We start from the raw sequence: 15,231 nt of genomic DNA, 5'->3' as shown, positions 1-15,231 counted from the left end.
CACCTTAAGGCATGTCTCGCGCACCTTAAGGCAGGTCTCGCGCACCTTAAGGCAGGTCTCGCGCACCTTAAGGCATGTCTCGCGCACCTTAAGGCATGTCTCACGCACCTTAAGGCAGGTCTCGCGCACCTTAAGGCAGGTCTCGCGCACCTAAAGGCAGGTCTCGAGCAGGTCTCGCGCACCTTAAGGCATGTCTCGCGCATGTCTCGCGCACCTTAAGGCAGGTCTCGCGCATGTCTCGCGCACCTTAAGGCAGGTCTCGCGCATGTCTCGCGCACCTTAAGGCAGGTCTCGAGGGCACCTCAAGGCATGTCTCGCGCACCTTGAGGCAGGTCTCGCGCACCTTAAGGCAGGTCTCGCGCACCTTAAGACATGTCTCGAGGTAGCCTCGCGTTTTCTTCAGTTTGCTGTAGATGGCAGCGATGTTGTCGTGCGCGAGCTTGCAGGCGGCGCCCAGACCAGCGATCATCGCAGTGTTCTCCGTGCCTGCCATGTTGTTATGTTATATTATATCTTATTATATTATACGGTATTATATTATATTATATCATATATTACATTCTCCGTGCCTAACCATGTTATTATATTATATTATATTATACTGTGTTATATTATGTTATATTATATTATTATATTTTATTATATGGGAGATAGTGAAGTGGTTCATTGATACATCGGTGTATGTGAATATTGCCGTATCCCTCTCTCCTGGCCCCACTCACCAGGCCGTATCCCTCTCTCCTGGCCCCACTCACCAGGCCGTATCCCTCTCTCCTGGCCCCACTCACCAGGCCGTATCCCTCTCTCCTGCCCCCACTCACCAGGCCATATCCCTCTCTCATGCCCCCACTCACCAGGCCGTATCCCTCTCTCCTGGCCCCCTCCATACAAGAGAGGGTAGACCGGCAAGAAGCCCTTGGGGTCCTCGCGTACGTAGAGCGCCCCAGCCCGTGGACCGTAGAACTGCACGCATGAAACGCTTTAAGAAGATTCTAACTTATTGTACAATAACGTACATAAAGCCAATCATGCATTCTTCAGTATAATTGGTAGCGCTTGTGGTAACTAAACATTCTAACTTATTGTACAATAACGTACATAAAGCCAATCATGCATTCTTCAGTGTAATTGGGAGCGCTTGTGGTAACTAAACTTATAAATAATATTGGTTCTGAGATGTTATTGGGGGCAGCGAGAATGGTGAAGGTGGTCAACTTGCCGACTAAGTGTTAAGTGTTAAAAATAAATAAGTGTGAAAATAAAAATAAGTGGGAAAAGAAGTGTTAAGTCAGTCACCAATTGTGCAAGTTCTCCCACTTAACATGATGAGAGAGGCCTGCAATCGACATCATAGGTAGACCTCAACTATGAGAGACAAACTGTCTCTGTACGTTAGTGCCTCTAACTAGACATCGAGGAAATAGCCTGCATAACAACACGGAGTGAATGATAAATAAATTTTAAAATATGATCTCCCTAGTAGTAAATATGATCTCCCTAGTAGTAAATATGATCTCCCTAGTAGTAAATATGATCTCCCTAGTAGTAAATATTATCTCCCTAGTAGTAGCAGCACTAAAAAAATACACAACAAAGATTAGGACTTATTGATAGTCACACACCTAGTGTCCCTGCTCATACCACGCCACACACCTCACACACCACACACACCTCACACCCCTCACACACCTCACACACCTCACACATCTCACACGCCTCACACCCCTCACACCCCTCACACCCCTCACACACCTCACACCCCTCACACCCCTCACACCCCTCACACACCTCACAGTCCACGCCCAGATCGTCGACGTCGACGTTGAGTGTAGTCCACGCCTCACACCCCTCACACCCCTCACACCCCTCACACCCCTCACACACCTCACACACCTTATGCCCCGTAAGCGTCAGGTAGTCCACGCCCAGATCGTCGACGTCGACGTTGAGTTTGCCGACGGCCTGCGAGGCGTCCGTGTGCACGAGCACTGAGAACAGCTTCCGCTGCCGCCGCGCCTTGCTTACTTCCTCGTATACTTTCCTGTAACATACAATTACACATCAGTCATACATATAAGCCATACAATTACATATCAGAACAAATTACACATCAGCTGTACAATTATATATCAGACATAAAATTACATATCGGCTATACAATTATATATCAGCCATAGAATTGCATATCAGCCATACAAGTACAAATCAGCCAATCATGCAACATATTACATAGCAGTTAATCAATTACATATCAGCCATACTCAGTGAGCCCAGCTCATGTCTCCATATACAGGTCATATACCGGGGATCATAAATATTCTTAAGACTGAGCAAATTCAAGTAAGAGAGCTCACACAGCAAACAAACACGGAATAATAAACAAGTTAATTATTACATTAAAAAAACATTTATACATAAATAACTAATGATAATAAACCAATAATATTATCCTGACACGATAAGTAGGCATCCTGGATACGCGCTCAACAACCCTTATATTTATTGCGGCGCCATAAGTATCCTGGATACGCGCCCCAACAGCGCCTATATATTGCGGCGCCATAAGTATCCTGGATACGCGCCCCAACAGCCCCTATATATTGCGGCGCCATAAGTATCCTGGATACACGGCCACCTCCGCCACACACCCGGCCACCTCCGCCACACACCTCGCCACCTGCGCCACACACCTCGCCACCTCCGCCACAGGCAGGATGATGCCACTCTCGTTGTTGGCGAGCATGATGGAGATGAGGCACGTGTTGCACTTGACGTGCTTGGTCAACTCCTCCGTCAGCCGCCGCCACCCCACCACCGTCAGCTCTGGGGGCGCAACATCTCATTAAACATCAACGATAGTGTGCTCTGTGCACGCCACCCCACCACCGTCAGCTCTGGGGGCGCAACATCTCATTAAACATCAACGATATACCCACTGACCTCACTTGACCCACTGACCTCACTTGACCCACTGACCTCACTTGACCCAGTGACCTCACTTGACCCACTGACCTCACTTGACCCAGACCTCACTTGACCCACAGACCTCACTTGATCCACTGACCTCACGTGACCCACTGACCTCACGTGACCCACTGACCTCACGTGACCCACTGACCTCACGTGACCCACTGACCTCACTCGACCCACTGACCTCACTCGACCCACTGACCTCACTCGACCCACTGACCTCACTCGACCCACTGACCTCACTCGACCCAATGACCTCACTTGACCCACTGACCTCACTTGACCCACTGACCTCACTTGACCCACTGACCTCAGTGCCCCCTGACGTGAAGACGATGTTCTCGGGCCGGCAACCGAGCAGGGTCGCCACGCGGACCCTGGCCTTATCCACGGCCCGGCTGGCCCGGCGCCCCAGGGGGTACGAGGAGCTGGGGTTGGCCCAGGCCTTCTGCAGGGTCCTGACGATGACGTCCTGGACGTAGCTAGCGACGGGCGTCGTCGCGTTGTAGTCAAAGTAGAGGGACGTCGTGAACAACGGGCGCGCCAGCGACTGGGGGGGTAGTAAAGGTAGCGATGATGTGGTATTGGTGATGTGGTGTCGGTAATGGGGTGTCGGTAATATGGTGTCGGTAATGTGGTATCGGCAATGGGGTGTCGGTAATGGGGTGTCGGTAATGGGGTGTCGGTAATGGGATGTCGGTAATATGGTGTCGGTAATGTGGTGTCGGTAATGCGAGCGGTATTTCAGATGACATTATTTAGATATATCAGACTTGCAATATATATTTCAATTCAAAAGTGTGCAAATAATATAACATAATATGAGGAATAAAAGATAGCGAAGAGAAACGTGTACACTGCGAGTCTCACCAGCGAAGCGAGCTGATCCGCAGTGCCGGCTAGTGATGGCTCAGCAGCGGTGATGTCAGCATCACAACTGTCAGGAGACATCACATTCAGCAGTTAAAAGAATGTGGTACGCACACCATTAGTGGTACGTGGACCTGTGGTACGCATACCATTAGTGGTACGTGGACCTGCGGTACGCATACCATTAGTGGTGCGTGGACCTGCGGTACGCATACCATTAGTGGTACGTGGACCTGCGGTACGCAAACCATTAATGGTACGTGGAACTGTGGTACGCATACCATTAGTGGTACGTGGACCTGCGGTACGCAAACCATTAATGGTACGTGGAACTGTGGTACGCATACCATTAGTGGTGCGTGGACCTGCGGTACGCATACCAGACATGACGACATACCAGACAGATGGACAAGACGAGCACAATAGGGCATTTCTACCATAAATGAGACAATGCGCTAAAAAGAAAGCAATAAAATCGTTATATATGCAAACTATAAATAATTAATGATATATGATAGAATATATGTGCCGCGTTTACAACTACAATATGTTGTCTATTCGGCAAATTTCTGAATCTCTGAAAGCACTGAAAAGAAACAATAAAAATGCGTGCATACAGACGCACCTGGTGGCAGTAGGCGCCATGAGAGCAAGCGAGTTCTTGACAGCGAGCCTCGGCCTCGCGTAAGTTGACGTCGACTTGACGCGACATTTGCTCTTCTTTGCACCAGAGTCTCTCTCACCGTCTTCCTCCACTGCAGAGACCTCCGCAACTTTCAACTGGCAGGAGACACTACTACCACTAGTAGTGACACTACTACCAGTAGTAGTAGTGTCTCGATGGGGCACTGCAGAGACTTCCACAACTTCAGACGTATCGGATATTGCAGCGCCATTACTGCGTGTAGCATCGGCTGCAGCAAGCGAACTTGCGGGCTGAGACATGTTGGGAGCGTACAAACTAGAGGATCTTTGAGGCTGTTGTTGGTCCAATAGCACAGGAGGACTACAGCTAGACTTATACGAGCCAACAGCTTGACTAATTCCTTTATTCAAGACTATTTCAAAAGACGATATCGGTACAGTGTTAACAGCACCAGATAAGCTTAGTGCCGAAGAAACAGTACAAGATCGAGGACTATCCGCTGTTGGAGAAGAGAGGGTAAATGAGTTAGCTAAACCGTTGCTGACAGTGACTCTGGTACAAGAGCTAGTCATCCCCAGTGAAGCTTTGGTCTCATTCAACACATCAGTTTTAATTGGATTACCTAAATCCTGACAAGCTGATGTATCGTCAGGATCAGACACATCAGGCTCATGCTTGATTTCGACTTCAGCGCAGCTGCCAACGGATGCTTCGCAAACATCGTGCTCATTTTTGGCGCTAATAGTTTGATTTTCATGTAATTTTGGATAATTTGAAGTTGCAAGACTGAACTTAGACTCCTCCGTTAAGACAACATCCAGGGGAGGACTGGCGCAAGTAGGAAGAATGTAAGGAGGACTTGGAGACGTTGAGAGAAGCTCTGGTGGAGCATAAACTTCCTCGCGTTTGACTTCCGCTTTACTGTCTTGAACGCACAACCTTCCATTCTGTACAACCAATTCATTGACATTAACTGTAGTTTTGCCTTTCAGATCAACTATGTCGGAAGACTTCAACACGATACTGAAGGGTTTCACAGAAGGGAAGAGCTCAAAGCCGAGATCTGAAGACTTCTTCGTTGCCGAGTTTTTCACATGAGCGTCTACATCGACCGCACATTTAAGCGTACTAGAAGCTATTGAGTAACCTTTCTTTGAATAAGAAAGAACAATTCTATGTGAATTACACGATGACGATGTAGCAGGTGATGAAGATGTAGTGGTGACAGAATCACTTCCATTAGCCATTGAAGCTATGGCGCTCACGGGCACCTTGTTAACACAAGTCTGGGATGTGGTGGCCACAGCGGGTCTCGGACCAAACACAATCTGCCTCTTTAAGAACAAATTCTTGACGTCTTCAATGCTGTTAGCTCTGACCAGCAGCATGGGGGGCTTAGGCTCACCGGCAACTGAATGAGGCTGCACCAAGAACGTCTGTGTGGTGGACGTGGCTTGGGTTAGCGAGGTACTCGACAGACAAGGAGCACTCACTGAAGTTAAGGGTGTCTTGTTGGTAGCTGTTTGAACGGGAGCATTACTACTGCAAGGTATTAAGCTATTTTCATTGGAAGAAGTTGGAACGTTCATCGTATTGCCCACAATTATGTTTTTTGCATCACATTTCGAAATATGCGAATCTACAGAGTGATTAGTGCTTGAAGTATTATGTATCGAAGTTGAAGCCTTAGAAATCAGCAGTGTTCCGAATCTAACTAACGTTGTGTTCCCACCTGACACAACTGCACTAGAAATTGATGAGCTTGTTCGAGCATCTGATCTAGAGGTCATCTGACTACTGTTGCTAGAAAGGATCATGGAAGTTGCAGGAGAATCCATTTGATTCCATCTAGACGTTGTGGCAGGATTAGACATTACATAGTTAGGAGAAGTAACTGTTGGCACAGTCGTAGGTGAAGAAATTGAATGCTGGCGTATCACAGGAGAAGACGTGGTCGACTCTTTCACTACTGGAGCAGCCAACCCGCGCGTAGCACTCATCACGGCAGGGTAGTGAGGAGTTCTAGGGTTAATACAATAAGATGCCTTCGATGGAGATTCCGGAGATTTGGATTTTTTGGAATAATTCGTCAAAGTTGAGTCGGGAGCTTTGAGATTATTCATAGATTTTTTATCTTTATTTGATTTACTGGTTAACACGTTATTCAAAGAATTTTCAGAGATTGCACTGTTCACACCACTTGCACAAGAAGACATGCTATTAAAGCCGAAAATGTTCTGATTATTGTCGTGAGAACCTAAATTTGATTTTAAAGAACGACCAAAACTTTGATCTGGCTCTTTTGTGGCATTCAAACCTTGAACAGGAGTAATAGTTAAAGCTGGACGAGCCAACAGAGCTGCCTGGACCGACGACACAACATCAGCATCCTGGGCTGCTGGGACTGGGCTCTGCGAGGTCCGTAGAACAGTTTGAGGCGCGACCACCTTACCAGTATCAAGTATCACAGCTGGATTGTATTGCGTCACGCCAATATGGCGTCTGATATGTCGAATATATTCCATATTACGGTAGTCCTTTCCTTCTGATTCATCTTCACTGCTCTCAACATCACTGAAAACTTCGTGATCGCTTACTACCACATCGCCATAGTCTTCAAACATAGACAAACTATTTCCAGGCTCGTGGATGAGAACTTGCGGCTCAAGTATTGAAGACGGGACTCGCTTCACTACGGGAGATATTGTGAAAGTGTTTTCGCCATTATTTATTCCAACTTGCGCTCCAACTTCACTCGAGAATTTTTCTTCCTTGATAGCAGAAGATGAAGACACTTGAGATGCTGGCGTGATAGATACGGCTTTGGAAGGAAACGGACAAGATATACCATAAAAATCACTGAGAAGTTTGGCAGCTTTAGGTAGCACGTCTGAATACTTAGCAAGGATGTTGTCAACGAGAGAATCTTCGAGGTCCTCAACAGGATTACTGTCAGCGTCGTCAATCATTTCTTCTTTGATGAAATCTAAAGAATCGGCGGCCTCTGACTGATCGTGTGATAATTCTGTATCTTTATCATTCAACCCAGACGTAAGTTTGCCATCTTTGTTGTCCCAGTCTGAAGAGGAACACTCGTTTTCTTTCTTGAATACTTTGGCTTTACGCTCTCCATCCTCAATAGGGTGAGAAGATATAGCGCAGTCTCTTTGATGGTCGCTAGCATTCAATACATTACTGCCTGTGCATGATGATCCAGAAGGAAGGCCAGAACATCCCACTGTAGAGTCAGTATTTTTATCGCTATTTGAGCAGTGATCGCGTGAAATTTTACTTTGGTATAAATCATTCGAAACTAAATCCTTACTGGAAGCCTGATTTGCTTGTGAAATTTTCTCGCCTGCCGGTTTTTCTGTAGTTTTCACAGAAGTTTGTTCTTTGTTCATGGCAAAAGCAGGCTGCTGAGATGTCTCGTTTGATTTTGTTTTCAAGGAATTTTTTTTGCCCCTGGCAGTGAAGTTCCATTTAACTTTCACCGATTCTTGATCGGAAAGACTGTTTTCAGAATCAGTCTTTGTTGTGTTCAACTTGGCAGTTGAAGACTTGAGTTGACTAGCATCAGATCTCTTCTTTGATGTAGCTTTTGCTCTGTTCTGCGCACTGTTTTTCATCTTGAAGACCCTATACTTGACTTCATTGTGAACCTTGACGTTTGTGACAACCATATTTCTTGTAGTGAAAAACTTATCTCTGACCCCTGAATGGTGCTGAGTTGGAAGTATCTTCCAATCATTCCTTACTGTCTTCTCAGATGCAATCTTTGAAGAAGCTGAGGCTGTTTCAACAGTTCCTCTTTCCACAAGGTCAGAATTTTTTTCAACTCTACGCCCATTCTTATTTGCAGTAGACAGCTTAGCATTTGTTAGTCTGAACAAGTTAGGGAATAGACTGGCCAAATCACTCTTGCTACACTTAGTCGCATGTGGCGAAGTCTGCGCCACCTTTTGCCGCTTCTGGCCGCTGTCTGGACCACTATCGCCAGGGTGTTGTTCATTGTCCAGAGGTCGCTTTTTGGCAAGGAAAACCTCCCAGCCATTCTTGGCCATTGCTGCCGCTTGACTGAGGACTGTAGCAGCATCTGTAATCAAAATCATTGTTAATCAACCACTCCAAAAATAAAAGGAAATAGTTTATTAGGATTATTGGGGTAGATGCAATAGAACACAATATATCAAAAAATTTTGATGGATCACAATAGTGTACAGTACTACCTAGGGTTTGAAAATTTTCTGAAAGTTAAATGAATACATACAGCATTTAAGCAGAGAAAATACAATATTAACTTTAATTAATATATAAATCTCATGAAAGTAGTACGTAGATGAGTTAATAGATCACAACAGTGTACAGTACTAGGGTTTCAAAATTTTTCTGTGAGTTAAATGAATACATATAGCATTTAAGCAGAGAAAATACCATATTAACTTTAGTTAATAATTAAATATCATGAAAATAGTATGTAGATGAGTTCTTGAACTTTCAAAGGTGCTGCATCACTGATTTATGCTACAGGTACACCTTATCTTTAAATAGAAATGAAACACTTTGTTCCAAATCTGTTAGGCATCTTCTATGTTCAGAAATTTTGTACTCTAAGAACATCTAAGAACAGTTAGAGGAATTTTTATTCACACAAATTATAGGTACCGTAAAATGGGGTTATATTGACCGGCGGGGTAACTTTGACCACTTTTCGTTTTTTCAACAAAAACCCCCAAACTCAAAAACGATTTGACATAGAAAAATTTTGTCAATGGCCATCGAAGGCCTAATACTGAGGCTACGTAACACAATAGAAAGATTTAAAAAGTTTGCATATCTAATAGGTTAAAAAATTAATAATGTGACCCACAAAAAACAGCTACGGTATTATTTAAAGCCTGTCGGAGTACCCCCTCAAATTTTTTCATTTTTTGGTAAAATAACTCCAGGTTTTGATGCATTGTAGTAGAACTCTTCTAGTTACATATGTAACTAGAAGAGTTCTACTACAATGCACCACAACCTGGAGTTATTTTACCAAAAATAAAATTGATTTTACCACCCGGTCAAAGAAACCCCAAGAGCTGGGGTAACAAAGACCATCACTTTTTTTGAAATCACATAAAAACTATGAGAGGCAGGAGCCAGCAATTTATAGTGAGTAAAGGCTGTAAAGCTAGAGTATAGACCTGTATTTTGCATGTTTAAATTTAAGTTTAACTTATCTAGTAAAAAAATGGCATCATTTTGAAAAAGAAAAGTGGTCAAAGTTACCCCAGTTTACGGTACTTGGAAGTTGGGAATATTTAATAGAATCCAATTCATATAAAACAAGTGTTCATGCTTCAGTTAAATAGTATGTAGGCAGTAGGCTGCATTTCATCACTACATCAGTCAATGCAAAATACTGGAATGTTTAAATGTGCATAGAATCTGAAGTGAATAAAGTTCAACATCTCAGTCATCAAAAATTTTCATACTTGACAAAATCTACACCAACTTACTTTTGCTTTTCTTCAATTCCAAGGAAAATGACAAAATATATTTCTCCTTTTAGCTACAATTATGGATGCAAACCAATGTACAAAGTGATTTTTTTATGGCAGGTAGGTAGACTCTCAGAAATTTATGATAGATAATTTTGCAAAGTGTATGCGGCTTTACATGCCAGACCTCAAGCTCAGGGGAAGTGACTAGTGACATCATTCAGACCCCTCAAAAGAACCTATCAAGAATCAAGTGTTGTTTTTCCACAAGCAGCTTGACCTTGAAAGTTGAATTGGCATCCAAATTTTCTGAGTTCAGTTCTTAACAAATTGTTAAGCACCAAATAGCCTCATTGAATAGACAATAAGAGGCAAGCTATCTGAAGACAAAGCCAGCAAAGAACCACAGTCACCGCACCAGGCAATGGCAGGCATGTCATGGCTCCAGCGCTGGCAGTGCACCACTATGCTGCCTAGCCTAGTGAGTAGTGACAACTGACAACCATATTATGTGCCAGCCAAGCAGTTAGCAGCAATCAGCAAGCACACTGGCTAGGCCTACATTATAAATGTGTGCTGATTTTTTGTACCAATGTTATAATAGACAGGTAGGAGGCATTGATTGGCTGCTACAAAGATGAGTAGTTGAACTTAAAAAGTTGAAGCAACAGCAAAGGAAAAAAGCTTTTTAAACAAAATAACTTTGACAACTAGGTAGGCTATGTATACATTGCGCGTACGAGGAATATCCAGATTCCAGAGAATTCGTTCATTTAAATCAGCAGAGTCGAACAATTCTTCAAATGACGGTAGATTGTAGGGCATGTTTCAGGAAACAGTTCTAGTTTATTAATACATAGAAATTATTATATTACTATCTTCTCAATTAGAGAAGATTTGACACATTTCAAAAGTTACTCAGTAGTTTAAACTGTTTATTAATAAATCTGCTGGAAATTCCAATTTGATTCATTTCTGACTTTTTGTATAAACTTCGTCTTAGGTTAGGGTTAGACTGTCAACTTTGAGTAAGGCTAAGCTGTTAAGGAGATACGGAAACACAAACTGTCATCAACCTTAATGTGCTACCACCAGGCACCAGGGAGTAAAACTGACAGGAAATGGGTTGCTTTATCCAGAAATGTTGTTTTACTGATGTGTTAGACTGTTAGTGAACCTATTTGAGTGTACAAGTTACAACTGATCGTCACCAGCGTAACAGCCAGCAACGCTTCTGCCACCCAATTGTCAACTGTCAATCTGCCACCCAAATGTCAACTGTCAATCTGCCACCCAATTGTCAACTGTCAAGCTGCTCAAGCACTCGAAACGTGTACACACGTCAGCTGATGCGGTTATAGTAATGGTCACGTCATTGTCTCTTAAAATCCTGACGCATGGTGAATGTAGGAAGAGCATCTTCTTCATCATTCAATGATTATTGGAAAAAATCACGAAATTAAGAAAATATATGGCAAATATTATAAAATCTGATCGGATGACGGTGAACAATGAGGAACGATAACATTTCTAAGACAAATTTTATAAGTATTCGTTCATTTTCTAATCAATACTATAAAACCCTGCAAGCAGTACTACAATAACATAAATAAACATTTTTACATTATTATTAAAAAGTGACTACAATGCTACCGATTAATCACGACGTAAAATAAAGTTTTACAACTCATTATTAAACTCTACTACGACTGCTACTACTCAAAACTACTGTTCACTACAGATAAGCATCTGTTATTTACTACTTCTACATTTACTGCGAATTAGCTCTACTTCAGTTGGTGATGGCTACTTCAGTAGCTGTTAATTAGAGCTGATTTAGTAGCTATTAATTAGTATGGTAAATTAATGGCTGGTAACCGTGCAGGCTGCGGATACCACACGTCTGGTAACCGTGCAGGCTGCGGATACCACACGTCTGGTAACCTTTCGCCCGCCGCCAACAATTGAAGGCGGCGGCGGAAGCAGAAAAAAACGGCGGCAACCTTTCCGGTGCACCGCAGGTAGACCTATGGCGGCCGCCAGCGCCTCTGCATTATTAATTGTAAATTGGATCTGTTATATTAATTACAGCAATAAACTCATGTTTATTTTATGTAAATTCTAATTTATTTAGCAGCAATCTTAATTTATTTAGCAGCAATCCGGATTTATTTAGCAGAAATACTCTCAAAGAAAGTATATCCTGATGATTCATGATATACTTTCTTTGAGAGTACTTCTGCTAAATAAATACGGATTTCAGCTAAATAAATACGGATTTCTGCTTAGTAAATACTGACTTCTGCCAAATAAATACGGATTTCTGCTAGATAAATTCAGATTTCTGCTAAATAAATCAGGATTTCTGCTAAATAAATTCGAATTTCTGCAAAATAAATTCGGATTTCTGCTAAATAAATACTGATTTCTGCTAAATAAATTCGAATTTATGAATTTATATAAAATCAACTAGAGTTTTTTATTTGATTATTATAATAGATCGGTATAACATTATTATTAGAAAATTATGTTATTTCGTTTTATTTACAAATTACAATGGCTATGTAATTCTGTGTGAACTTGAGATGCATACGTCTTCAGTTCACACGGAAGACATCAGCGGATGGATTAATACAAATGTGAGTCACGCAGAAAATGAATTTCTCGCAAAAATAATAAGCCTGATAAATCAAACATCTTTACCTTGCTCGCCTGTGTGATGAACCACACAAATGAATAATCACCCTGCTCGCCTGTGTGATGAACCACACAAATGAACCACACAAATGAATAGTCACCCTGCTCGCCTGTGTGATGAACCACACAAATGAACCGCACAAATGAACCACACAAATGAACCACACAAATGAATCACACGAATGAACCACACAAATGAACCACACAAATGAACCATACATGTGCGCAGGTGCACAGCTCGTACGCGGTACACCACACTATATTTTCATATCTAATTTCCTATCAGTTGATGTACAATTACCTTAAGCCGTTCATAGCAGCTAAAATCTTAACACAACAAAATAAAAGTTTGAATTTTGCGACGAATAAATACTCTCAGAACATTACTGTGAAAATTATCATATTCATTGATCTAAGAGCCCTATCAATTAACGTAACGTTATAATAACTTTGAAAATTACTGCAAACTATTTTTAAGCATAAATAAAAGAATTTTCATGCTGTGAATAACGTGATTTAAAGTACACAAAATAAACTGCTTTCGTTCATTAACAAAACGAGTGACGTAAATAACGACATGCCGATATGTGCACTTAACAGACTTCTTACCGTTTTAAAATGAATAAATTTCTGCATTTGCGAGAACTTTCGAGCTGAATTTCAGGAGTTATGAATACTACTTCTATTTTTGAAACGGCTGAACTGATAGCCGTGAAATTATAGAAATAGATCAAAATATCTCAGTTTATTACAGGCTTGACGTGGCCTAGAATCAGTCGACATCTCCAGTAAGAATAAGATCAAATTACTCATGTAAATGTTGCATTTAAATGTATTCATTTAAATAAATATTCATTTAAAATGTATTGCATTTAAATGTATTGCATTTAAATGGTAATGCAACGACCAATCGAATTGAAATAACGCGAAGAAGTGATTGATATTTATAAGTGAGCGCAGTGAAGCTGAGCGGCGAACATCATCATCGCGTGACAAAATATTTCTTCGAATTTTGGGAAAATTTGTTCGCAATTTTGGAAAAAAGAAAATTCTTTGCAATTTTGGAAACAATTTCAGGAAAAAATATATTGGTTTTAAGTCAGTCTGGCAGTTTTTATAAACTCGTATTGCATGTGTGGACAAATGATTTTAATGGCACTACTCGCAATTGTGTGAATTTCTGCAATCCGAGGCTGTATATCCTTTCATAATTTAATAATTAACACGGAATATAACCTCACGTTTAGACTGTTAAGTGATTAGTACGTATTTAATTGTATAGGTTAACCGCTTAATGTTCAAACGCGCTAATAGTTAATCAGAATGCTATACCACCGTGATAATATTTGTAATGTAAAGTTATACTGTATGTAAATGAACAATGTATGGGCCGATTCTTTCTAATTTTATTCCGAAAAAATTAATAGATTTGTTAGAGCAAGAACTTTCAGTGACAAGTAAATAAGTTAAATATGATGATGCTCAAGAAATTGAACAATCTTTTGAATACTTGCAATCTTTAATGGCGCTTTGTATTTATGACGACCATCTTGGATGATTGTTGTCTGAACTATTAACACCTAGAACAGACTTAGTAATGCAACATGGTTTGATGATTTAAGACTCATTAGGAACAACATTATTTACGTCCTATTATGTTACGACAACGCGACGCGGATTGTCGCAGCTCTCGTAGACAATCCTTGTGGTTACCGACACGTTTGCTAATAACGTTTACTGCAGTGCAAACTCAATTAATAGATGTAACTCAACGTATTTTCTTTCGCTGCAGGTATTTCTGTTACTTTATTATTTCATGTAAAATAAAATAGCATGTGAAGGAACCAAGATTAATTGCTTTGATAACGACGAGAGAGCAAGTGAGCAACGGCGGGTTTAGTGCTGGGTTGGCTGGCGGCATCTGGCAACTTCGCTGCGTGCATTCACGAAGCGAGGTTTAGTTACCCTTTACGCATACTAATTATACAAACAAACGATTCATTACTCTTTTTGCTTACAATATCTTGAATTGATCAGAACTATAAGGTTTATCAACACTATTATTTTAAAGAACATCATCATTCCCGAGCTAGTAAGATGAATAGCACCGGGGAGATAACACACAACCCACATCTACACACACACACACACAACACTTGTACAAAGTTCACACAACTGACACAAGCATTCAAAGCTACAGGTATGCCATCTATACGCCACGCACAAAGCAAGTTAGCATAACAATGTCAATACTTACGTGATTTTAAAATTATAAGCTATTAAATTTCACGAAAATGATGTAAATTCAGCAGCAAATTTTCACCGTACGTCCACGACCACCGCCACAGCGCAACTGAAGAAGGAAGGGCTCGGTCGGCAGTGCCTACGGCTCAACCACGGCACGCACCAGCGATGCGAGCGACCGACCTAAACATCCGCAGAAAATGGGAAGTGATTCATGCGCTGGTTAAAGAAACATTGGTAATGTCTGAAATGCTTCTTATCTGTTTATATGCGCCATGGGCATATTTCTTCAGTGTCGACACTTCTATTGTATGTAGC

General features: G+C 41.8%; 1 protein-coding gene across 1 annotated transcript in view; it reads right to left on the bottom strand.

Moving 5' to 3' along the window:
* Window positions 1-14,990, bottom strand: part of LOC108675259 (serine-rich adhesin for platelets) — a 21,697-nt gene extending 6,707 nt beyond the window's left edge. Inside the window, exons 1-9 of the mRNA XM_018163253.2 lie at window positions 14,927-14,990; window positions 4,466-8,582; window positions 3,841-3,907; window positions 3,281-3,520; window positions 2,937-2,976; window positions 2,691-2,823; window positions 1,894-2,041; window positions 855-963; window positions 365-486 (exon numbers count right to left, since the gene is read on the bottom strand). Of these exons, the coding sequence (XP_018018742.1) occupies window positions 365-486; window positions 855-963; window positions 1,894-2,041; window positions 2,691-2,823; window positions 2,937-2,976; window positions 3,281-3,520; window positions 3,841-3,907; window positions 4,466-8,550 (4,944 nt within the window). The 5' untranslated portion in view covers window positions 8,551-8,582; window positions 14,927-14,990. The remainder of the gene's footprint in view (window positions 1-364; window positions 487-854; window positions 964-1,893; window positions 2,042-2,690; window positions 2,824-2,936; window positions 2,977-3,280; window positions 3,521-3,840; window positions 3,908-4,465; window positions 8,583-14,926) is intronic.
* Window positions 14,991-15,231: the final 241 nt, after the last annotated feature.

The sequence above is a fragment of the Hyalella azteca genome, unplaced genomic scaffold (genome assembly GCF_000764305.2).
Source record: "Hyalella azteca isolate HAZT.00-mixed unplaced genomic scaffold, Hazt_2.0.2 contig4515, whole genome shotgun sequence".
NCBI lineage: Eukaryota > Metazoa > Arthropoda > Malacostraca > Amphipoda > Hyalellidae > Hyalella > Hyalella azteca.
The sequence above is the reverse complement of the archived record's forward strand: the minus strand, read 5'-3'. Positions and strand labels throughout refer to the sequence as shown.